General features: G+C 46.0%; 1 protein-coding gene across 6 annotated transcripts in view; it reads left to right on the top strand.

The window, feature by feature from the left end:
- The window catches only part of rab11fip3 (RAB11 family interacting protein 3 (class II)), a 49939-nt gene that overhangs the window by 22892 nt on the left and 3611 nt on the right, over window positions 1-23436 (top strand). For 4 of the 6 annotated variants that reach the window (XM_012970629.3, XM_031892808.1, XM_031892809.1 and 1 more), the window contains 11 exons: window positions 2212-2300; window positions 10989-11143; window positions 14514-14690; window positions 14976-15116; window positions 17382-17417; window positions 17568-17655; window positions 18798-18901; window positions 19311-19451; window positions 19546-19627; window positions 19720-19857; window positions 23258-23413. In XM_012970629.3, the coding sequence (XP_012826083.2) occupies window positions 2212-2300; window positions 10989-11143; window positions 14514-14690; window positions 14976-15116; window positions 17382-17417; window positions 17568-17655; window positions 18798-18901; window positions 19311-19451; window positions 19546-19627; window positions 19720-19857; window positions 23258-23413 (1307 nt within the window). Of the gene's footprint in view, window positions 1-2211; window positions 2301-10988; window positions 11144-14513; window positions 14691-14975; window positions 15117-17381; window positions 17418-17567; window positions 17656-18797; window positions 18902-19282; window positions 19452-19545; window positions 19628-19719; window positions 19858-23257; window positions 23414-23436 lie in introns of those variants that run through there. The other 2 variants (XM_012970631.3, XM_004918019.4) reach the window with 2 other exon arrangements.

The following is a 23436-nucleotide window of genomic DNA, read 5'->3' on the forward strand; positions in this document are numbered from 1 at the left end:
ATAGGAATTGTGAGTACGGTTGCCACCTTTTTAAAATGAACTTACCAGCCAGTAGTGGGGGCGGCAAAAAAAAAAGGGGTGTTCTGTGACATCAAGGGTGGGGTGAAGACAAAAGGGGGAAGGGCCATGACTTCATGGGTGTCCCACAGAAGATCAGGTAAGGGCAAAAGACAGAGAAAAGGTACATTTGTGGTGCATTCTGGGTGGATCAAGGGAAGGCCAGGGGCTGAATCTAAGGTTATTACATATTTACCAGCAACTACATTGCCTGTGAATTTGTAATACCGACTCTGGCCCTGGCAGGTGTTTTTCCTGCTAGGTCACAACCCTATTGTGCCAATTACAAAGGCCTATCCTAAGGAATAATGGGCAAGTTGAGATACTAATATCTACAGTTAGTATTAGTGGCTGTATATATAGTTTATGTATGTGAGAGTATAGATTAGTAAGTATAGGTTGTGTGTGCTGGGTTTACTTGGATGGGTTGAACTTGATGGACTTTGGTCTTTTTTCAACTCTGTGTAACTATGTAAGTTAGAGGTGTTAGAGGGTCTGTCACGGAGCTCCAACATCATTCAGGTGATCTTGTACAACCCTTAAGCTTAGCTTCTCGACAGCAGCTCCCTGCGGTCATGCCAAAGTTGAGCATGTCAGTTTGTTGACGCGCATATCATTTATGGCTTCCATATCTGGACTTGGTGTGTACAGTATGTGTGATAGGCTCCCTCTTTGGCACTGCCTGACAGAAAGAAGTCACAGTTTGGACTCAGTGCCTCCTACTTGCTTAGCTGTGGGCCTGTCCCGCAGGCATGGCAGAATAGGAATCCCTAATACAAACTAACTCTGGGGAACACAGTGCAGACTTCATCTCACAATGAGGCATCAGTGGTTGAAAGCCATTCTGTTGAATGGGGATGTTAGAGCTCAGTGGCAGTGCCGAGCTCTAACACCCATCGGAATCCTCAATCCCCAATGCGAATTGCAAGCAGGGATTTCTGATTTGGATTAATTTGAAAAATTGTTACACATGAAACAGTTGGCATTTAGTACTGAACGGTAACCGTCATTGCCAGTTTGTTCATGACTCAGCCGCCGGTACTGCTTGATGGTGCCAGAAACTGTGTTTATTGAGTATCAGGTAAGGAGAATATTAGTTGGCAGTTCCTGCTCACAGCAGCTTGTCACTCTTGGCGTCTGTCCCAGATATGTGATGCCACCTAAATACCAGCGCGGTGCTGTAAGCATCTTGGTATAAAGCATTCTCCAGGAAATGCTCTTTGTTATAACAAGGCTCCGTAACCCAACACTAATTCTCCTGTCCTGGAGTTCAATGCAAATCAGATGCCCTACTGCTTTCCTTATTCACTTTATATTACAGGTGTGGGGCAGCACCTAAGGTTAATTTCAACTGCTGCAATGTATTCTTAAGCAATCGATATACAGGGGCCCGTGGCAATCTGATCCGGAGCATGGGTGGGCCAGAGATTGGATCAGCCCTGAATGACCCACCATTTTGGCCAAAGATTCTCTCTTCGCAACCTAGCCATGATTAAACCACATATAGCAAGCTGCCCGTAAAGTGCCAGATCCACTTATTTGGCAAGGCCATCAAATAGTCACCTCTGTGCCTGATTTGGCTACAAGTGCAGGGGCCATATTGGGATGATCTGATCATTTGGCCCCTCAGGCTGCAATTCCTCACTAGCTGAACAATTCCAATGTGTCCCACGGTTAGATTTAGTCGCTACGATTTTTAAAAAGCCAAGCGACAAGTTGTTCATCTTTTCCTAACAAGTGATTACTAGAGATTTCAACAACGGAGCGATTCTTTTTCCCACAAATCAGCGCATCATATTCCCCTGCGTAATGGGAACATTTGCTAACAATCTCAGCAACTTCCTTCCCAATGAGTTTTCCTTTGAGCAATTCCAATAGATTTGAATGGCAGTGCTTTCTTAGTAACATCACTCGGAAAAGGGGCTCAAAGCAATTCGGAGCAATATGCGATTCAAAGTAGTATCGGCGGTTTAGGTACTGGAATTCATATTATAATCAAATGACTTGTCACTGGAACTTGCTTTCTAAAAATTGTAGTGACTTATCTCTCTGTAGGCCATTAGCCTTAGGAGGTTTATTCTGTTAAAGTGCACATCTCGTAATATAAAAACCAGTGAGCATTTGTAACTTCGCATCTGTGCTCTTCCCTGACAGATTTGGACATGCAGCTGTACGACATGGGATATCCCTCGGAGGAAGAGCCGGCCTGCTCGGTGGATTTCGATGATCTTGCAGCATTTGAGGTGAGCGCTGTGTATATGGGCAAGTGACGACAGCTGTTACTGAGGCAGAGCCTTGGCTTGGAGCTAGCAAGAAGACGGCTTGTTTTATGGCAGAATTGTTCCCATTATAATGACGTGTAATCTCCAGGCAGTGGAGTCAGCAGTGTGCAAATCGCATTTCCTTCCCTTAGGTTGTCCGGCACAGTCACACCTTGTTTTACCTGTTCTGTGTTATTCCCTAGAGACAATCTGTCCTTAAAGCCGGGGCAGAGTGCTGCGAGCCAAGCCACACGTTGCCACTGACCTTTTCATGGTGGCGTCTGGGAGTTTACCTTGTACTCAGGTGTCCCAAACACTCCATAGGCTCCGGTTACTCTCCTGGGCGCCAAATCACTGCAGTTGGAAAGCACCCCTCTGCTGACTCCTTAGAAAGTGCTTATGTTATAGGGCAGGGGTCCCCAACCTTTTTAACCCGGGAGCAACATTTAAATATAAAAAAAGTTGGGGAGCACGAAAAACGTTCCTGGGGGTGACCAAAAAAGGCTTTAATTGGTTATTTTATAACCCCTATGTGGATTGGCAGCGTACAGGAGGCTTTGTTTGGTAGTACCCATGGTCTTTATGCCTCCAAATCTTGCCTCCAAGTTAGAAAATCAAGAATTAAGACCTGCTTTGCGGCCCCTGGTAGCAACATCCAAGGGGTTGGGGAGCAACATGTTTCTCCTGAGCCACTGGTTGGGGATCACTGTTATAGGGAAACAAGCGGGATGATTGTGGTTGGGGGCATTGTCTGTTTAAGGGTATTGCAATTGTAATACATGTTAATGCAAAGGATCCTGGGATTGCCATCAGGGCACCTTTTCTATAAAGGCAACTGGAGGCACGTGCCTAGGGAAGCAGCCGCCACCCTTGGGTGCCTATATGGGAAATAAAATTCCAGGGGAAGGGATACCCCTCTTCTGCCCAGTCAGCACAGAAGGGGGCAGGTGAAGGGGATGGACCAGATATGAATCTGCTGCTGATTACTGTCCACGCCGGGACTGGCAAACTGTGGATCCTGGCAGAAGCCAGAGCGATTACTGTAAATGCCATAGACAGTCGCTATTTAGTGGGCCTTTATGTGTAATTCCAGGGCCTATTTTGAATCCCAGTCTGAGCCTGTTACCATCAGCCTTGACCTGGCAGTAATTCCAGGGTTCCCTTAGTGGATTGGGTCAATAGCCATCTGACAGTTTTGCCTGACTGCGCACTGGGAGACAAATGCAGGGGACTGCAACTTTTGAGCTATTTACCCAAATGTACAGTAATTTGCATCCATATTGCTGCATCACATTTAAGTTTGTCTGTTTGCAATTATGCTGGAATGCTCTGTTCGTAAATGAGCCCTAGAACGTAATAAGTGGCACTCTGTGCAGAACCTCCCCCAGTCCAGGGCTCCTAATAAATTGTCTCCCCCCAGTGATTATAGGAGTAGTGCCACTCTGCCAGCATTAGAATAGGTTCCAGTGGGTAAAGGCACTAGTACTAAAGGTTTGTAGCTGAGAAATCTGTTTCAGCTGTTTGTGCAGTTCTGCAGCACCCAATAGATTACTCCCCCTGCCGACTGGGCCAAAGTGCAGCTCAGCGAGTAGCAGGGGAAAGGGGAGGCATCAGATATTATGCTGTAAAGGCAACGTGCAGCCAACACAGGGTTCAAAGGGCAGCACCCTCTAACCAATTGCACTAAAACCCCTGCATTTATGGGATTTGTCAATCCTAGGATTAAAGGGCCTGACTTCAGTCGCTGATGTACTGACAGTGATTACACATTCATGGAGTTGGTGTCTTCGCTTAAAGAATGCAATAATGGCTGGGAAATATTTAAAGGGGAAGTACAATTATTCATAAGTGGGGTTTATCATGTATTTTCCATTCAGCCAGAACTACAGTCTATATGGATAATGTAAGAGTACTTAAACTATGTATAGCAGCATTTTGTGTTGGTGGGAGTTGCCATATTGCTTGTATGGGTCATAACTAATAGGCATTTTTTTTTTAAAAAAATGTCTGTAAGAAGACTGTGAGGCATTATGGCAGCTCTCTTCAGTATACAAGAGCTAATTTTGTAGAGAATGTATGTTCTGCGTGTACAAAAAGCTATGATTTCATATTGTAAAAACTGTTTAGGAGAAGACATATGAAATCTTAGCATAAATAGCTTCACAGAACTAGTGGCTAGCCCTTCTACGGAGACTCAAAGCAGCGGCTAGGTGGCCATGTGGCTAGTTAGAGTGAGAAATCGGTATAGTGGCAGGGAAATGGTTAACAGGAAACGTTCAGGCCTTGAAAGAAAACTGCTACATGCCATAGGGGTGCCCCCCCCCCCCCCCAAACTGCTGCTACTGGGGACAGAGCGGTCCCAATGCTGTTGACAAAACTGAGTTCTCCTCAACTGCCCCCCTTTGTGCTCACTGCATTAAGGGATGTAGTATGCACGAATTGCCCCCATGCAGTGTATAGAGAGTGCCCCTCTCTGGATCTGCCCCTTTCTATGTAAACCAATCAGTGATTGTTTTTATTCCGCCAGCTGCAGGTTGAACAGTGATTGCAGTCATTTGATTGGTTACCTTAGGTTACTGCCCACTGGCAGATTTTCCTAGTGTCGATAGTGCTGTTGACCCCCCCATGTCTCACCTGCTGTCACTATGGCATAGTAACCCCTTCCTGCAACTGCTACCAGAATACATTCAGGGGTCCCACTTTCGGTTTTGATCACAGAGAGCCAGCTGCCATAAAGCAGGACAGAAGTGCTGCTTTGCGAGACAGAGGAAGAAGACAAATACAATAATGTTCAGATAATGTACATCGGGCTGCTTTTTGTAGTCCATGTGGCTTGCTTCATAAAAACCATAAATATAAATAGATAAAGGAACTTACTCTGTTTCCTACACTTGCACAACAGGAGGGAGCTAGAGAATAGAACTGACAGTTCAGAGAGGAAAGCAGTCGGACAGGTCACAGTAACCAGCAGCCCAAAGGTACCTTCCCATACGGAGCGCAAGGTAGAACCAATGAGTAACCAAGAACAGGTACATTGTATTCACACCTGAAATGTTTTTATTGCTCCCAATGCTGCCTGCCACACAAGGCGTAACTACATAGTACGGGGTGGGCAGAGGCTGGCACTGGGTGCAAATAGTGCTCTTACACCACAGGAAGAAGTGGGCAGTGGCACAGTTACTGGACGAGGGTATAGATGGGGCTGGGATAAGGAGGCCTGGAGTGTTTGTGTGAAACTGGAGGGTTATGGGCCACATCCTTCTAGGAGGCATTGGAGGCATCAGCGTAGATACAGCCATGAAATGATAATGACCATAGCTACAAGGATACAAAAGGCAACCAGTGCCCTGCCATATGTTGTCAAGCTACAGTTCCCAGCATCTCACTAACAGCCAATAGAATTCTGGGAATTGTAGTCCAATCCGAAGAGCCACAGGTTATACATTTCTACTGCCGACAGTTCCTTTGTAATGTGGATCCCTATAAATAAGTCATGTAGATAGGACATGTTTTTTATCAGTGTTTTTTTTGTTTTTTTGTTTTTTTAAAACAGCCAGCCTCAGGATTCATTTGCTTTCCGGTTGCCAAGGTTTGTGACACCGGCAACCGGATAGCATTCTATCTATCAGTCTGAGAAAATTATAATTTATCTCATAGTATCTGACCTAGAATTCCGTTCTACGGGGACTGTCCGATTTCATAGATTTAGTTTGCTTTTGGCTCTTTATGTGTTTGGAGTCACTTTCTGGCCAACAAAGCAATTATCCTTATCAAGTTTACATAGAGTCGTTTGCTTTAAAGCTGTAGCAACTCCACTTGAATATTTTATCTAAATTTCCAGAATTTTCTTCCCTTGTCTTCAAATGGACCTTCTGCATAGAAATATAAGTCTGAGAAGTGTTATAAAATACACAAAATCCAAATTGAGTCTGGTAACCCACAGCAACCAATCAGCAAATAGTATTCATCACATGCATCTTTGAAAGCAGAAAGCAAACACCTTATTGGTTGCTGTGGGTTACTTGCCCCGGTGCATTTTATTGAATGAGTCTATGTAAAGGTATTACTTTTAGAGTAATATCTCTATAGCCATAAGCATTAAAGAGAAAGTTCAAGGTGAATTTATATTTTGGTATATTATAGACTGTTCCGTTCTTAGCAACTTTTCAATTCGTCTTTATTTTTTAAATACTTTGCTTTCCTCTTCTTCCTTTTTCCTGGTTTCAAATGGGAGTCACTGACCCTGGCAGTCAAAAACCTATTGCTCTGAGGCTACAGTGTTATTGTTACTTGTCTTTCTATTCAGACCCTCTTCATCTTCCAGTCCACCATAAACCACTGCCTAGTTGCTAGGGTAAATTGATCCCTAGCAACCAGATAGCTGCTGAAAAGCCAGACTTGAGTGATGCAGAACAAAAAAAAACTAATTTGAAAACCGCAAAATGAAGACCAATTGCAAATTGTTTTGGAATATCTGCATCAAGCCAAATAGGGTTGCCACCTGCCTGGTTTTGACAGACAGTTTTTTGGGAGGGCTGCCCAGGTCAAAATTGCCTGCCTAGTTTTAGGAAAACTGACAGGACTGCCAAGCACCACGTCATCTCCCATTTTGTCACTGGCCCCGCCCCCCAAAAAGTCACTGCCTGCCCACCCTGCCCAGTCTCACTAAAGCCCAAAGGTGGCACAGTGTCCGTGGTGATTATCTCCTAATGTTGGCAGCCATGTTCCATCTGTTGGTGCAGTGCAGCTGTTCCAAATACAGGTATAGGACCCGTTATCCAGAATGCTCGGGACCAAGGGTATTCCAGATAAGGGGTCTTTCCGTAATTTGGATCTCCATACCTTAAGTCAACTAAAAAATTAATAAAACATTAATTAAACCCAATAGGATTGTTTTGCATCCAATAAGGATTATTTATATCTTAGTTGGGATCAATTACAAGGTACTGTTTTATTACTACAGAGAAAAATTATTTGAGTATAATGGAGTCTATGGGAGACGGGCTTTCCATAATTTGGAGCTTTCTGGATAAGGGATTATATACCTGTATTACAAATAAGCCCATTCAACCTCCTGACACGATTATAGCAGGTTTAGTTAGTAGTAAATCCATGCTGCACTTTTTTTAGCAGCTGTTCTGCAAAGCCTTATGGGTCTCCCTGCTTTGGTTCAGAAAAAGGAGCAGAGTGCAGGTCGATATTGTTTCCAGTATAGGCTGCAGCAGGAGCAAGGTGCTGTGCATGTGAAGAGTTAAGGGCAGGAGGAGTGTACCTGTGCTCCATGTGACACACAACAGGTCTGTCCCCTCCCAGCTCCAGGGAGACGCTGGAGGTCAGAAACAAAAGCCACTCTATATTCCCTGCGCTCGCTGGCTTCCTGGATTTTTCCCCTTCCTCCCTTCCCGGCTTCCACCCAGTCTCACACTGAAGCTGCTTTCTCTCCCCAGCGTTGGCACAAGCGGGCGGCTGCTAGGCCTGTCGGGGGGGATGCCATGCAGTGCTGTAAGGATGGAATATCAGGTGAGTTTCAGGGAGAGTTTCACTTGGGCGTGAATAACTTGGCAGGGAATAGAGCGAGGAACCGCAGGTGTAATGCAGTTCCCTGGCACAGGTGGGACCCAGGTGTAATGCAGTTTAGTGGCACAGGGGGGACCCGGGGTAATGCAGCTCAGTGGCACAGGTGGGACCCATGTTTAATGCAGCTCAGTGGCACAGGGGGGACCTGGGGTAATGCAGCTCAGTGGCACAGGTGTAATATAGTGTAGTGGCACAGGTGGGACCCAGGTGTAATACAGCACAGTGGCACAAGTGTAATGCAACTCAGTAGCACAGGGGGGACACAGGTGTAATGCAGTGCGCTGGCACAGGTGTAATGCAACTCAGTGGCACAGGTGGGACCCAGGTGTAATACAGCACAGAGGCACAGGTGTACTGCAACTCAGTGGCACAGGGGGGACACAGGTGTAATGCAGTGCACTGGCACAAGTGGGTCCCCGGTGGTAATACAGCACAGGGGACACACAGGTATAATGCAGGGCGCTGGCACAGGTGGGACCCAGGTGTAATACAGCACAGTGGCACAGGTGTAACGCAACTCAGTGGCACAGGTGGGACCCAGGTGTAATACAGCACAGAGGCACAGGTGTAATACAACTCAGTGGCACAGGGGACACACAGGTGTAATGCAGTGCGCTGGCACAGGTGGGACCCGGGTGTAATACAGCACAGTGGCACAGGTGTAACGCAACTCACTGGCACAGGTGGGACCCGGGTGTAATGCAGCTCACTGGCACAGGTGGGACCTGGGTGTAATGCAGCACAGTGGCACTGGTGTAATGCAGCTCACTGGCACAGGGGGGGGTGCAGGTGTAATACAGCAAAGTGGCACAGGGGGGGTTCAGCTGTAATACAGTGCAGTTGCACAGGTGGGGTGCAGGGGTAATGCTGTACAGGGGTATAGGTGGGGTGTAGGTGTAATGCTGTACAGGGGTATAGGTGGGGTGTAGGTGTAATGCTGTACAGGGGTATAGGTGGGGTGCAGGGGTAATGCTGTACAGGGGTATAGGTGGGGTTCAGGTGTAATGCTGTACAGGGGTATAGGTGGGGTGTAGGTGTAATGCTGTACAGGGGTATTGGTAGGGTGCAGGGGTAATGCTGTACAGGGGTATAGGTGGGGTTCAGGTGTAATGCTGTACAGGGGTATAGGTGGGGTGCAGGTGTAATGCTGTACAGTAGTATAGGTGGGGTGCAGGCGTAATGCAGCGCAGTGGCACAGGTGGGACCTAGGTGTAATGCAACACAGTGTATTGGGTGCTCTTTAGTTGCAGACCTATGTGCATCTGGTGTATACGGCTTAGTGTACATATAGTGTAGGCAACACATAGGTGCAACGCTGTCATTAGGTGCCTATAGCACTTTGGCACTGCCTATGACTGTCCAGGCTAGACTCTGGCTGTCAGCTCCCATCATTCTTAGCCAGCCTGTGGTCATATAAGAGTATAGGGCAAATGGTTTATATGAGGGTTATCTAACTTGCTATGAGTCACAGGTAAGCAATTCAACCTGTACACTGGGCAGCTGATAGTGTAATGGTACTGGGAACAGCTGGAAGGCTGCCGGTTGCATTATATAAGATAGCACTTGTCTGTATTGAGCTTTACTTGGGATCCATATGCATTACCACATACAAGGGCTCATTTATAAGTGCACATTTCTAACACCATGATTTCAATCCTCAGCATTTTTTCCCAGAATCCCAGCATAATTTAAATAGGATGTTTGCTGCTACGGTATTCTGGATCATCTTTCCCAGCATTCCCTAGAGCACATGCTGGGCCATAGGGTGGGCAGACCTCCCATAGAGGGTACTTATTGGCGTATAGGGACCTGGTTAGAAAATAATATGGTTTCCTTGCCATGCATTAGCTGAATGACAGGCAGAATACACAGTGCTTTGTTCATGGATTTACACAGAAGAGGAAAGCAGGTTAATGAGCCGTGGCTGACGAGCTGATTATTAGCCCAGGGTTCAGTTAATATAGAAACCAGTGCATTATTAAATGTTTCGGATAACAGAGAAGTAATATAACCACATGATCACTATGGGTGACGGCTAGAGGATGTTTGCATACTAAGTGCCTTATTGCCCTGCTATCTATATAGTTCCTTTCTGTATAGATTTATCCTATGTGAGCTTGGGGATCTGCTGCCAGTAGCCCTATTCATTTGCTTATACCTGGTGCCCAGACGGGTGTTCCCTAGTGTCTACTGGTGACCAGTACCTCACTGGTTGCATTATGTAGCCAGCCAAAATCCCACTACAGGAGTCTAGAAATGAGTCAAGAAGCATTTGCTTATTGGCTAGCCCCATACTGACTAGTAGCCTGCGGCAGCCTATGATTGGCTGTCTGCTGCGTGGAGCCTAACAACGCTACCCAGTCCACTGCTGGGTTTGACTGGTACCCCCAAAGCCTTCAGTTGGTCCTGTCCTACTCCCATGGCGTGCAGCCATCCTAAGCCACAGCACATTCCATTTCAAGCACCAGTTTTGTTATCACGTGATGCCTTTGTATGGCACCCCAGGTGTTTATTCTGCCTGAGTCAGACAAGAGTCAATGGCGTATTTATGACGTTCTTCCGAAAATATATATATAACTTCTTTATATGTTTATACATCACAGAAATGTCTATAAATATGTGTGTAAATGCGACCGGCAAGAAAAGGGTCACGGGTGTGCAAAGGTTTGGCAGCGAAGGAGTTAAAAGGAGGCCACACAGCGTTGTGCGCTCAGCCGTTTCAGGTGTCTTGCTCCTTAAAGCTTGAATGCTTTTGTTATTCTAAGGGCACTAGACTAATATAAACTAACTTCTGATTGGTTACTGTAAGTTACTAGCCTGGGGTTCAGTTCTGCACACCTACAGCTATTCACTAGGTCTGGACTGGAAGTTAAAGCAGGCATTTTATGTGCACAGAGTCTATGGCAGTCTATGGCATCTTACAGCAGCCCTTCTGGCATTTGCCAGAACCCACAGATTGCCAGTCTGGGCCTGACATGCACCTCTATACATATAGACATCTATACATTTCTACACTGGTAATTAAGCTACAACTCCTATGTCAGTGCCATGTGACTAATGCTCTTACCTCTTGTGGCCCCCCCCCCCCCCCAGGTGACCGAGGTGACAGACAGCGCCTACGTGGGCTCAGAGAGCGCCTACAGTGAATGTGAGACTTTCACGGATGAGGACACTGGCGTGCTAGCTCCACACGAAGATCCTGAGACAGAGGGAGTTGGGGGGGTATCCAGACTGCCCCAACCTACAACGTGAGTATTAGGGGGTATATGACACTCCCCACTCTGGGGGTGCTAAGCACGCACCAATAAGGTTGTATGAAAAAAAGTTCCGCTCACACAGCATCTGTTGGTTTGGCCCTTGGGCCAATCAGTTGGATGCTGAAGAATATTGGCCAGTATATGGCCACTGTACTAGGGCAGAAGCCCAAGGGTATCTTGAACCTCTATCCTTTGCACTGAACACCATGACCTGAGTAAAATATATGGATATTAGAAGTCACCTCGGAGTTACGCAATCCGCATAAAAGCACTCAGCCCGCGGACTCGTCCGTTTTATATAGTCATGCAACTCCTTGGTGACTTAATAATATCCTTATATTTTACAATAGGGGGAACGCTATTTGCTATATAAATGGTGGTAGTGATGTCGCCTGTTACAATTGATGCTTGTTGATGTTGCTTGTCAGTTGCAACTTATATAATTATAAAATAAGTTTCCCCATACTTTGGGGGTTCTGATTGTCTTATGCAACACCTGTCTTACAATGAGAGGTACATTATTATATATATAATATAGGGAAGGGCATACATTATCCCCTGTCATTAGAAGTGCAGACTAGACAAGCCTTTATATTTAGATGTATATGATGCCCTTCCCATATTTGACCTTAATTGCCTTTTAATTAAATTTCAGAAGGAATATTGGGAGGAGACCTGATGTTCCTCTTTGTATGTTGCCGTTCAGCCCTTCCCATAGCAGCGGGAGGGTGCTGATCCCTGGCAGCCTGTGATTATCTCTGTGGGATGTATATGGATGTGTCTCTCTTTGCTTCTGAAGCGAGAAACATCAGTTCCACCTCCTCTGCCTCGGATCAGCCGTAGCTTCTGGGAGCCAAATCATCTCTCCAATCAGATGCATTGGGTTCTGTGGTCGGGGTATCATCACCATCATCTTGAGTGCAGGCAATTCCGAGCTCTATTCTCTAGTGTCCGAGGCAGCAATTAGATGTCCAAATCAGATAACAAATTGGGTTTTGTCAGTTTATCAGCATTTAGAAGCTTTTTGCTTCTATTGTGAGGGATGAATGATACAGGGAAGTCGGGGGTGGGGGGGTTTAATGGTTTTTCTTTTGCTAAGAGGAATTAGAAACTGTAAATCTCCTCTAGGCAACTCTCCACAGGCCGTGTGATATCTTATATGTGTAGTGTTTCCATAACTTGCATGGCTGTTTGTATCCGCTTTATCATGGTACCTGCTCCCTTCACCACTAGGGGCACTTGGGCACCTGACTTGGTGGCTTGTAATATTTTCCAGGTCAGACTGTGTGTGTTCCACTGAAACCTGCACCCAGTTCAAGGGAGGGGGGTTAATGTGGCCACCGCACACTTACAGGTAGAGTCCCTTGCCAGGTTTGCAGCAGGCAATCAGAAATCAGAGCAAAGGCGGAGACACACCTATTAAAGAAGCACAGGCACATTTAAGAACACTACGGTTGTGCCAGTGGTTGGCAGAGGTACAGATTTGGCACCTAAGCACCAAGAATGGGAGCAGTTGTTAGAATTATTGGCTCATTTGTAAACGCGAGTGCAAGCGTTCCAATGAAAGCAAAATTAAGCGTGCATTGACAATACACAAAGACCCATAGGTGCTTCCTTGCAATATGTGGCACCAGTCTGCCCACCCAGCCTTCTCTGATGAATTGCACCCATGGGTTTGCAAGCGAACAGTTCCAGGGATCCCTTTGTGGGTTGTCCCAAGTAAATCAAGTGCTAATGCCATTATTGATGGCATGTACTAGAAGTGCTGCCATTGGCTGTAAGAAAAAGTGCACTGCAACTTGCCAAAACGATTATTTAGTGGGCACTGCATAGCTTTTCCCATGTGTCCCTGAGCCATGGGACCCAACAGGACCGAGGCCCATCAAGTTGGTGCCCCAGGGGGACCATCCAATGCTGTCTGAATTTTGCACTTGTGTAAATTAGCTCTTTTTATTGCAGCCACATATTAGGGCAGGTGGTTATGGGTAGGTTTTCCTAACACATCTGGCTGGATTTCTGCTCTCTACCAACTTTTTTACCCCAGGAGTACAATAAAGTGTGCCTTTTGGACTGTAGCAAATGGTAAGCACCAATAGGTTAACAATTAAACCTGCAAACTAACCCCTAACCCAATAGGGCGGGCTGGAGTTAAGGAAGCAGAACACACAAGGGCTCATTTACGAACTGGGAAAATTTGCCTAAGTGCAATAATCCCATAGCAACCAGTGAGACACTTGCGTCCATTATTCTCCCTGCAGGAATCTGTTTAGAGTTAATTGCTGCTTGGTTTGCCCACTGGTAGTAACACCCAGTGTGGAATTTTCTGACTGGGTGGGTTGTCTCCTGCTTTCCACTATAACGTTCCAGGAATCCTTAAACTTAGCCATTATGGCAGCTCCTCTCCTTTACAGGAATAGGCGCTCCTGCCTGCATGCACTTTATTATGTTTGGCCAAGGCAGTACTGAGTCAGCACAAGCCCTGATAAGGGAATCACTAGATGCTGAGTGTTGTGTATGAGCAGATCCAGGGTTATCTGTTTGTGAGTCCTGTCAACATGACCCCCGGCTTCCTGCGTGTTCCTGCTTATTCTCCCCTCTCACCAGAATTTGTTTAGCAAGGCTTCCTACATGTGTATATCATTCTGACATTCACCCATGGCTCCCCTGGGCAGTGCTGCAAGTGAATTATATTCCAAACAGCACATACACAGTCGCACACAGCCAGGGCATTATGCACTAGTACATATAGAGGCACTGGTGCTGTAGAGCTCGGTGCTCCTGGGTAAATAGAACCTTCAGGAAATGTAATTAGGTGTAATGGGCACTGCCATTAACAATAGAACACAGCAAACACTATCCAATCTAGTGCCATTGCTAAAATGTTAGGGTTTTGTGGCTGTTTTTTTTTTATTATATAAAAAATTAGGGCTCTTTTAAAAACACTGGGCAGTAAACCCAGAGCAACCAATCAGTGGTTAGCTTTTCTCAGCCAGCTGCAGTTTTGAACACTGAAAGCACTCATTTGGTTGGTTGCCATGGGATTGCTTTCCTGGTGCAGAATTGGCCACTTTTTCTAAATCACTCCCACTGTGTTTTTTGTTACCAAGGGTTCTCCTTTAGGGGTACCCAGGCTCCAGTCCAGCTTCAGTCTGTGTGTATTTGTATATATGTATGTATTTTTTATATATGATATGAATGATGCATAATCTTTGTTGGTGCTTTATGAATAAAGAATATTATTTATGGTTTGTTTCCCCTTTAGATCTATTCTTGCTTTACCCTTTTTTTTTACCTTCTTCAGCTTCACATTCACTGCTGTCTCCCTCACTCTCACAACCCTCATGTCTCTTTTTTTCCTCAGGCCGGAGGGTTTGGAGCTCTCTCTGTGCGACATCTCGGTCATCACGGTAACGAGCCAGGAAGAGCAGTTTGAGGATTTTGGGGAAGGAGCCGAGCCGGACCTGTTCAGCAATCACTGCAATGAAGAAGAAAATAACGGCACCCTTGAAACGAATGCCACCCAGCGGCTTTCCCCTAGGTAAGGTTTTAGCCACCCCTAAGTTGGCCTGTGGCAGACCGTATGGGGAGCAGTGCATGTGTTTAGGGGTTAAGGCTGTAACTAGGAATCTGTCTACAAGGAAATAAATAAGAGGGTTCCTGCATTGCATTCCCTCTGTGCTGTTACCCTATAGGGTTCATGATACTTTACAGCTTAAAGGCACAGTATCAGGTATTGTAGAGGTGCCATGTCATGCAGAACCCATTCAGTGTATAACAGTCTGACTTCAATGCCTTCTGACGGGCCGTATTTGCGTCTCCCTAGTGGCGCCTCCCTGTCGGAACGACAGCTTCTGGCGCCTCCTCCGTGTTCCTCTCTGGGCGGCTTATACTGCAGCCAATGCCACAAACATGTCAACCGCCTGGAAGACCTCTCCACCCGCCTCCGATACCTGGAAATGGACAGGTGACACTGCATGCCCTTTACCCACTGGGGACAGGGAGAGATATTAGGTACATGGCAAAGTAATACACACACCGTGTGCTCCAGTGTCCAGTTTATCCATCTCATGTGCAAAGCATTTTTGGGACACACCTCCAGGTCATATACCTGCAATGCATTAGGGTTGGTGATTGTAATGTTTGGTGATCCTTCCAATACTTTGGCCATGTACAGTCTCTCCCTGTCTCTGCTCTGCATGCTGGGTCACACGTATATATGTGAGACGTACAGTGTGAGTTATATGGTGCTTGCTGTTATATATAACAACGCTCTGGTGTTTGCCTCGGGTGCCATTGTGGGAATTTTCATTGCGTTTCATTAACCCTCCCTGTATCTAGGGATTCCTTGGCCCCTAAGCTGTATTACCTGTCATGGCTGAGGGTATTTATGCTGTATCATATAGAATTATATATGGGATTTGGTAGTCACCAATATGTTCCAGTCACCCAATCACTTGATTTTAGGTAGCGGAGCAGATTTCAGGAATCGAAAAGTTCAAAGGCACCAGGCTTTGTTTTTTTCCCCACAGTGCATCATGCCACCCCTAAGTTGTGTCTGGACACCTTAAACTGCAACACTGGGAGTGCCAAGGGTGGTCTGTATGTGGTGCATACATGGGATAGACTGGCGCTCCTGTACCAGTGTCAGTCACGATGCACAGGGACCTGTATGTAAGAGCTGCTCGGGACGGGCATTCATTGTGGGCTCCCTTGTACCCGTCAGCTCTACCAGTGAACTAGTATAAACCATGGGCAGGGGAGCAAGTGCTACATGTATGGGCTGTAAGGGGCCAGTTTGCACCCTTTATTGTTCCAGTGCTTCTGCCATGGATTTTGCACATTTAACCAATTCAGTTTGCTTTGCACACCCAGAATGGAACAGAAAAAGTTGCACTTCTAGAACAAATTGGAAAGCCAATACCTGTATTATTGCTGCGAACTGAGTGATCCCAACTTTATTCCAAAATACTGCTGACACTTAACAATTGATCAAATGTTTCAGGACCACATGGCCCTTCCTCAGTGATATGTCCTCAGCCATGTGGCCCTGGAACGTTTGATCAATTGTTAAGTGTCTGTAGCACTTTGGAATAAAGTTGGGATCACCCAGTTTGCTGCAATAATACAGGTATTGGCTTTGCAATTTGTCCTTGAGTGTTCTACTGGCTTGTGGCTGGGCCAGAACTAATACCCTCACTCATATAAATTAATTTATTATGAAGAGTTGCACCTCTGTCTGTATACAGCACCAGGCCTGGACAAATGCCAGAGGGGCTGCTGTAAGATGCCATAGACAGTCACTATTTTTTGGGGACTGTTTGGGCTTTGAAATGCCAGGGCCTATTTTGAATCCCAGTCTGGGCCTGTACAGCACTGTTTTTTCTAGGAGATGGAAGACACTAAGGAGCCCTGTACTTGTTTGCTCCAGGTGCCTGCCAGTGCTGTACCGAGGGTAGGACACAGCTCTAGTGCATGGGATGCTATGTTCCCTTGAACCTAACCCTTTGTAAAATCAGGCCCTATATGTTTCCCTAGGTACACGCATCCTTTTCCCACTCCCAGACGATACTCTGGCCTTACTGTATGATCACTCTGTTCTCTTTCCATCCAGCTCTTTTTGCATATTCCGTTGCTCACAAGGGCAGGGGAATATTGTTTGGCGAAAGGCGTCCGGCGACAGGTTTATTGGAATATTTTTGAGCCCTGAATCATCCCATGGACTGTACCAGATCCCAAAGAAAAAGGGGGGGCACTATCATATGTACAGTTGGCTTCCTGTCTTTTTCCTGGGGAAGGAAGCATCCGTGCATCCCCAGTTTATCTGCTGATAGGGAGACACTCGTGATTATTAAACATGCGCACAACGGCCGCCACCACCATCAGCGTCAGGGTTACCCTTTAGGGCTTATTCCATTTTGCCTTTGCTGACTGCCAGCCTGTGCTTCACTACTCTTGCCTATTGAGGTGGAGGCCTTGTCTCACTAACCCGGTGCTTCAAGGTGATGCAGTTTCAATAACCAGGGCTGCTGTTGTGCCAACGTCTCTGTAGCCGGTGCTGCCAGATGGGAGATGTAGTTTAGCAACAGGCAGCAGAAGATAAAACTTTGTAGTCATCTCCCACTTGCAACGCTGCCACATCCTTTCTCTGTCAATAACATCCTGTAGTTATTCACTCTCCCCGACTGCCTACTTTCACTGATTCACTTGCTTTTATGTCTCTGCCCCCCAGTCCCGACAAAAGACCTTCGAGCAGAAAAGAAGCTCGGTGAGTATTTTCCTGCCTGTTTAATATACATATAATACATTAATTCCCTGGCCATCAGAGAGCTCTGTATGGTAAAGAATTGAGGAGCTCACTAGCCAGGTATTTCCACATTATTTCAGGGGTTAATGTGCCCTCTCTTCTGGTCCTTAGGAGGTTACAACACAGCTTCCTGGGGGAGGATTCTGCCGAGCAGCAGCTTTCCGACATGGCTTGCGATGAGACAGATCTCACAGACAAGGTAACTGTTAAAGGGGAACAGCAGTCGGACCCAGAAAACAGGAAGGGAAAGAAACTGCTTTTAGAACAATTCCATTTATACATAACTGTTAAAGTGCATTGGAAAGTTGTTTAGGAGGACAGTTCCCCTTTAATGAGAGGCTGATGACTGCCTTAAAGGGGGAGTTCACCTTAAAGTTAACTTTTAGTATGTTATTGAAAGGCCAGTACTTAACTTTTCAACTGGTCTTCATTTTTTATTTTGAATTATTCACTTTTGACCCTTTCCAGCTTTCAAATGGGGGTTCAGCTGACCCCAGCAGTTAAAAAACGATTGCTCTGGGGATACAATTTTATTGGTATTGGTACTTTTTATTCAGTTGCTCGTCTGTTCATATTCCTGTCTTTCATTCACACAAGAGCCTGGTTGCTAGGGTAATTTAGACCCTAGTAGCAACCGGATAAGTGCTGAAATTCTAAACAGGAGAGTTGCTGGCTAAAAAGCTAAATAATTCAAAAACCACAAATAATTAAAAAAAATGGTTAAACACGGAGTGGGTGCGCTCGGATCTCTTTGCCCATCAGATTAAGGCCGGTATCATTTTTCTGTCAAATAGACTAAATTCTTGTGCCCATCGACAAATTTTTAATGCTGCGGTTAAACTTAGAAAAATATCTGCCTTTTGTGTATGGCCGGCTCACATACATCTGACTAATCCTGTACCAGCCACAGGACTTTGGAATGTGAAATATGCGCTTGCCAAGAAACTCAGTTGGGCCCCTGAGCTGGTAACGTCCCGGCCCTTAGTAACCAAGCAATGAGTCCAGCACCTCCCCCCGGGGCATTGGCAAAGCTGATTCGCTGAGCAGGTGTTTTATGCTGAATGAGCAAAAAAAAAATAAGAGTTTTGCCAGGGGGAGGTACCACTTGTGCTTTAGGTGAATTTAGGGAGCGGAAGTCCCAGGAATTATAGAATAAGGGGTACGATATTTCCTTGAAACCTAAACCCATGTATGAAGTAAAGTGCAGGGAAAGTCTGGTCATTTATTTAGGCCGAGTACCTGCAGGCTGGGACTGCCTGAAACAGCTGGACAGGGTGCGAGCAGAAGACTTGGCAGCATCTTTACCAGATATTCCACTTATGTCTTCTACTCCCTTTACAGGTTCTGTTCTTGGAGCAGCGGATCAGTGAGCTCGAGAGAGATGCAGCCACCACCAGTGAACAGCAGAATCGGCTTCGACAAGAGAACCTCCAGCTGTTACATAGGTGAGGATCAGGGACTAGAGGTAGGCAGAAGAGTACCTGGGCTACCTCCTAGATTAATTGTATTTAGCCCAGTGATGGCAACATCTAAGCAACTTGTGGCCCCATGACTACTTGGGCTGTGCAATGCTTATTGAGGGTGCAGCATGGTTGGTTGTCTGGTCAGTTACTCTGGTCATATACCAGTGCTTTATAAAAATCTGTTCAGGCAGCAGACAAATGTTTCCTGGTGCGGTTCCCTGCTTGGGGCCCACAGCTGAGCATAGAAAGACCACCTACTGGACATCAATAATGTATCTTATAGCAACAAGCTGTCAGTTAGTTTTGATGGTTCACCTGTATTAAGATTATTGAGAACAAATTTTTGATTGGTTGCTGGTCTAGAGAAGAAAAGTGACCTATTGCCTTGTAGGGCCCATGCACTAGAGGAGCAGCTGAAAGATCAGGAGCTGCGATCCGATGAAGTGCAGAGCGAGGAAATCCGAAAACACAGAGACGAGCTCCGCAAAATGGAGCGAGATAATGGCTACCAGCTCAGCAGCCTGAAAGCCAGGTAAGCCATAAGTTATCCGCGTTTCCACTGGGACTGCGTCTGAGATCCGTATTCTAGAGCCTCAAGTCTAACCCTGGCTTGTGTATTTTTACAGGGTGCAAGAACTGGAGAATGAGAATTCAGAGCTGCGCTCACAGGTACCAGATATAAAGGCGACAGTCCAACGTCTGGAAGAGGTAAGGAACCCCGGATCTTTCCTTCTCTCATTCATTTCCCCCGTTGTGTATAACTAGGAGCCCACTCGCTGCTTTCTTGGCTTTGTCCACAGGAGAAGCTGAAGCTGCAGGATGAGGTGGAAGTGCTACAGGGCCAAGTGAAGGAGCAGTGTGACTCCAACCAGAAACTGAGCGGGCAGCTGAGCAAGGAAAAGCATAATCAGCAGTCTCATATGGAGAGGTGCCAAGAGGTGAGCAGTGACGCTTGTTGCAAACCTGCATTATATCTGTTTAGTGCTTAATGGTTTCTTTGGGCTTTGCTCCTGGCACTATATTCATGAGCACCAAAGAGGAATATTTGTGTTTAGTACAGAAGCGCTAATCAGGCAAAAGGGAGCCCTGTACTTAGCACTAGCCATAGGCATAACTATAGAGCTTCCCCCGTCCCTGCTGCTTCCTAGTGTATCTAAATGATGCCCAAGCCAGGGAATGTTCCATGGGGTGCCTGTGTGCCAGCCACCCAGTCTTCTCTGGATCCAATGCCGGCATTGTTGCATTCAGGGTGCAGCACTTTATAGATCCATGGTAGGAGCTAAGTTCAGACTGGGCCAATGGGACACATCTACTGGGCTCCACTGACCCAGACCTGATCCCTATCTGCCGCTCCCCGCTGCCCTCCCTCCCCTGATTGCAGCAAAGTATATAGTACATATGTGGGGGAGGAGGGGCTGGTGGTGGGTGAGCAGTAGGGAAGGGGCCCCTAAAGGGAATGTGGTGGCCCCTGGGTTAGAAGCCCCGGTGAGCCTCGAACACCCCAGTCCGACCCTGGTAGGAGCACAGGAGGAGATGTTCTAGAAGATGGAGAGCCCATATTTCATATACAGGACTGACAGTCATAAAAGTATTTTTAAACCGTATTTATCTGTGATGAGTTTTAGGCCTCGGAGTGGGCTGAGGGAAAAAACTGTATTTTCTCTCTACCCAAATGTTGGTACAAACAAAGCCTTTCTCTTCCTGATAAGTATGTTTTTTCCTGCTTGACTTGTTATCTGTTCCTCCCAAATTGGCTGTAATTCTAGCAAAGTGTTAAAAAAAATATAGTACTCCACTGTGCCTGACAAGCAGGACTCAGCATTTTTGGCAACATAAAGACTTACTGCAGTGCTATGTGCCCGATGCAACCAATCAGCAGTTAGCTGTGACCTGTCAGTGCAGCTAGCATAATGAAAGCAAGTGTCTGACTGGCTACAGCAGTGGTGCAACATTCCTTATATATTAGTAATGGGACCCTTGAAGTGTATATGTACCTTATTAGAACTGCCATAAGATTTCTTTATCCCCTAATGCAGCGGTGTCCAGCTTCTGTGGTATTGTTACTGTCATGTTAAGACACACCCTCAAATCCATATGGCTCCTCCCCTGTGGGTAGCACAGCAATGCCAAGCACATTATTGCCTTAGGAACCCCCCCTACCAACTATTTTCAAATGCTGACAAACTCCCACCAGGTTCACCTCCTACAGGCAGCATAGGGCAGGCAAGTCCGAGCTTGAGGTCCTATAGGTGTGATAATGCTGGGGCTTACAGCCCTGAATTTGAGATGTGAATATGTGAGTAATGCATGGGTTAATCTCACAGCAGCCAGACAGGAGGGGGGGATACACAAGGGGGGTGACGCTGGATACCAGTTGGACAGCACTGCCCTAATGGATGCTACATTGTAAGGGTAAATTATAAATGAAGCACAGTATTTGTTCTTCTGCGTATGGCAGCCCTGGTCGTTGCTGCCCCCTTGTGTCTTTTCCAAGTAGTGCAGCTTCTTATACTTGTTTGTATATAATGGGGTGCTAGTGGGGAGGTGTTGAAGGCTGTAATGGCTGCACATCTGGCCTTGTACCTTATACTATAGTTACTGAGCTTTGTGAGCACAGTAGCACAGATCCCCCAACCAGACAGGGACGCAAGAAAGTGCAAAGGGACAGCCAGGCTTTAGAGCAGCGGTTATATGTGCAGAATACATGTATCATTGTCTGCCTAAAATTCTGAATAGGGCCTCTAAGTCAGTGAGACAGTTTGAGTATATGCAATCACTAGAACTAGAATGGGTGCCCCAGCATTCTGGGAATTCAAAGTGCAGTACTAACACAGGACACAACTGGGGGTGCATTTATATGTGTTGTGTGGTGACTGTTAAATCTGAATACAGCAATTTAGCATTACTGAGTGTAGAGTTCAATATTGTGGTATATAGCTCAGGGCCGGACTGGCAATCTGTGAGTTCTGGCAAATGCCAGAGGGGCTGCTGTAAGATGCCACAGACAGTCACTATTTATTGGGCTGGTGGGGACTGTTTGGGCCTCTGTGTACTTGGAATGCCAGGGCCTATTTTGTATTTCCATCTGGGCCTTCTATGAAACATAGGGCAGTGTATATCTCATAATCATACCCAAGGCACAGGCTGATGCTATAGTAGAGAGGGGAAACCTGGATATTTAGGCATAAAACCTCTTTACTTTTGTACCTTCAGAATGTTTGTGGGACTGTATGAGCTTTATGCTTTCAGATTGGACTTTGTGCTTCATGGCATATTTCCCCATGTTGCATTTCACTGTAATAAAACACTGTATTGGCTGTCTCTCAGCTGTGTATGTATAGTTGCCTGTATTACTACTAGACATAACCTAGAAATAGTAAATCTGTATCTGAAGTAGGGTTCGATGTGCTGCACCTTTGGATGATGGCTCATTAATTCCCCGTTGCCTTTATTAAAGGGGCTGTTCACCTCTGAGTTAATTTTTAGTATGATGTATAGAGTAATATTCTAACACAATTTGCAATTGGTCTATTATTTTTTTTATTTGTAGTTTTTTAATTATATCAATAATTGTTCAGCAACTCTCCAGTTTGGAGTTATACCAGCTATCTGGTTGCTAGGGTCCAACTTACCTTAGCATCCAGGGAGTGGTTTGAATGAGAGACTGCTATATGAATAGGAGAGGGACTGAATGGAAATAAAAGTTATAAACAATAACAATAAAACTGGAGCCTCACAGAGCAATAGGTTTTGGCTGCCGGAGTCAGTGACCCCCATTTGAAAGCTACAAAGAGTTAGAAGAAGATGGCAAATAATTAAAAAAAAAACTATAAATAAGTAAATTGAAAAGTTGCTTAGATTTGTTCATTTTATAACATACTAAAAAATCTAAGCAAGTGTGGTACCATTTCATGTTGCGCCCCTACTACACTGGAGCCTTTGGTTTGGATTTGGGCCTTTGGTTTGGAATGAGGCCCATCAGGGGGGCATTGGGTCATTAGCCAGCCAAGAAAAGAATAGAGCCACACTTGTCTGGTGATCTAGTCCATAGGCCTAAGAGACACATGGATTAGTGCAGTTTGGCCCTTGTGGTCAGTCTCTGACCTGATTGGTTATATAGTCACAGTCAGGCTTAAAGTAGATCTCTTCCTTGTGGGATGATGCTTTGCAGATAAAGCTACCATCAGGCTTTGTAGTTCTTGGAAAGCTACATGCTCCATTGCCCCTTTTATTATTGAGCGGGATGGCTGAATGGATCTTGGCTGAATGTTGTTCTTGGTCAACTAATTACCCTTGTGTGGGGGGTGTATTTCCAATTACCATACCGTTGTACTTTAGGTGATTGAGGAGCTTCGCCGAGAACTGGAGCAAATGCAGCTGGTGCGGCTGGACATGGAGCATCGACTGGGGTTGGGCAACAGTGCCGCCCTGCAGGAGTACAACAGCCGAACACGGGAGGCTGAGCTGGAGCATGAAGTGCGGAGGCTGAAGCAGGTATTGCACTCTATTAAGGTATC

This window comes from Xenopus tropicalis, chromosome 9 (genome assembly GCF_000004195.4).
Source record: "Xenopus tropicalis strain Nigerian chromosome 9, UCB_Xtro_10.0, whole genome shotgun sequence".
In the NCBI taxonomy this organism is placed as follows: Eukaryota; Metazoa; Chordata; class Amphibia; order Anura; family Pipidae; genus Xenopus; species Xenopus tropicalis.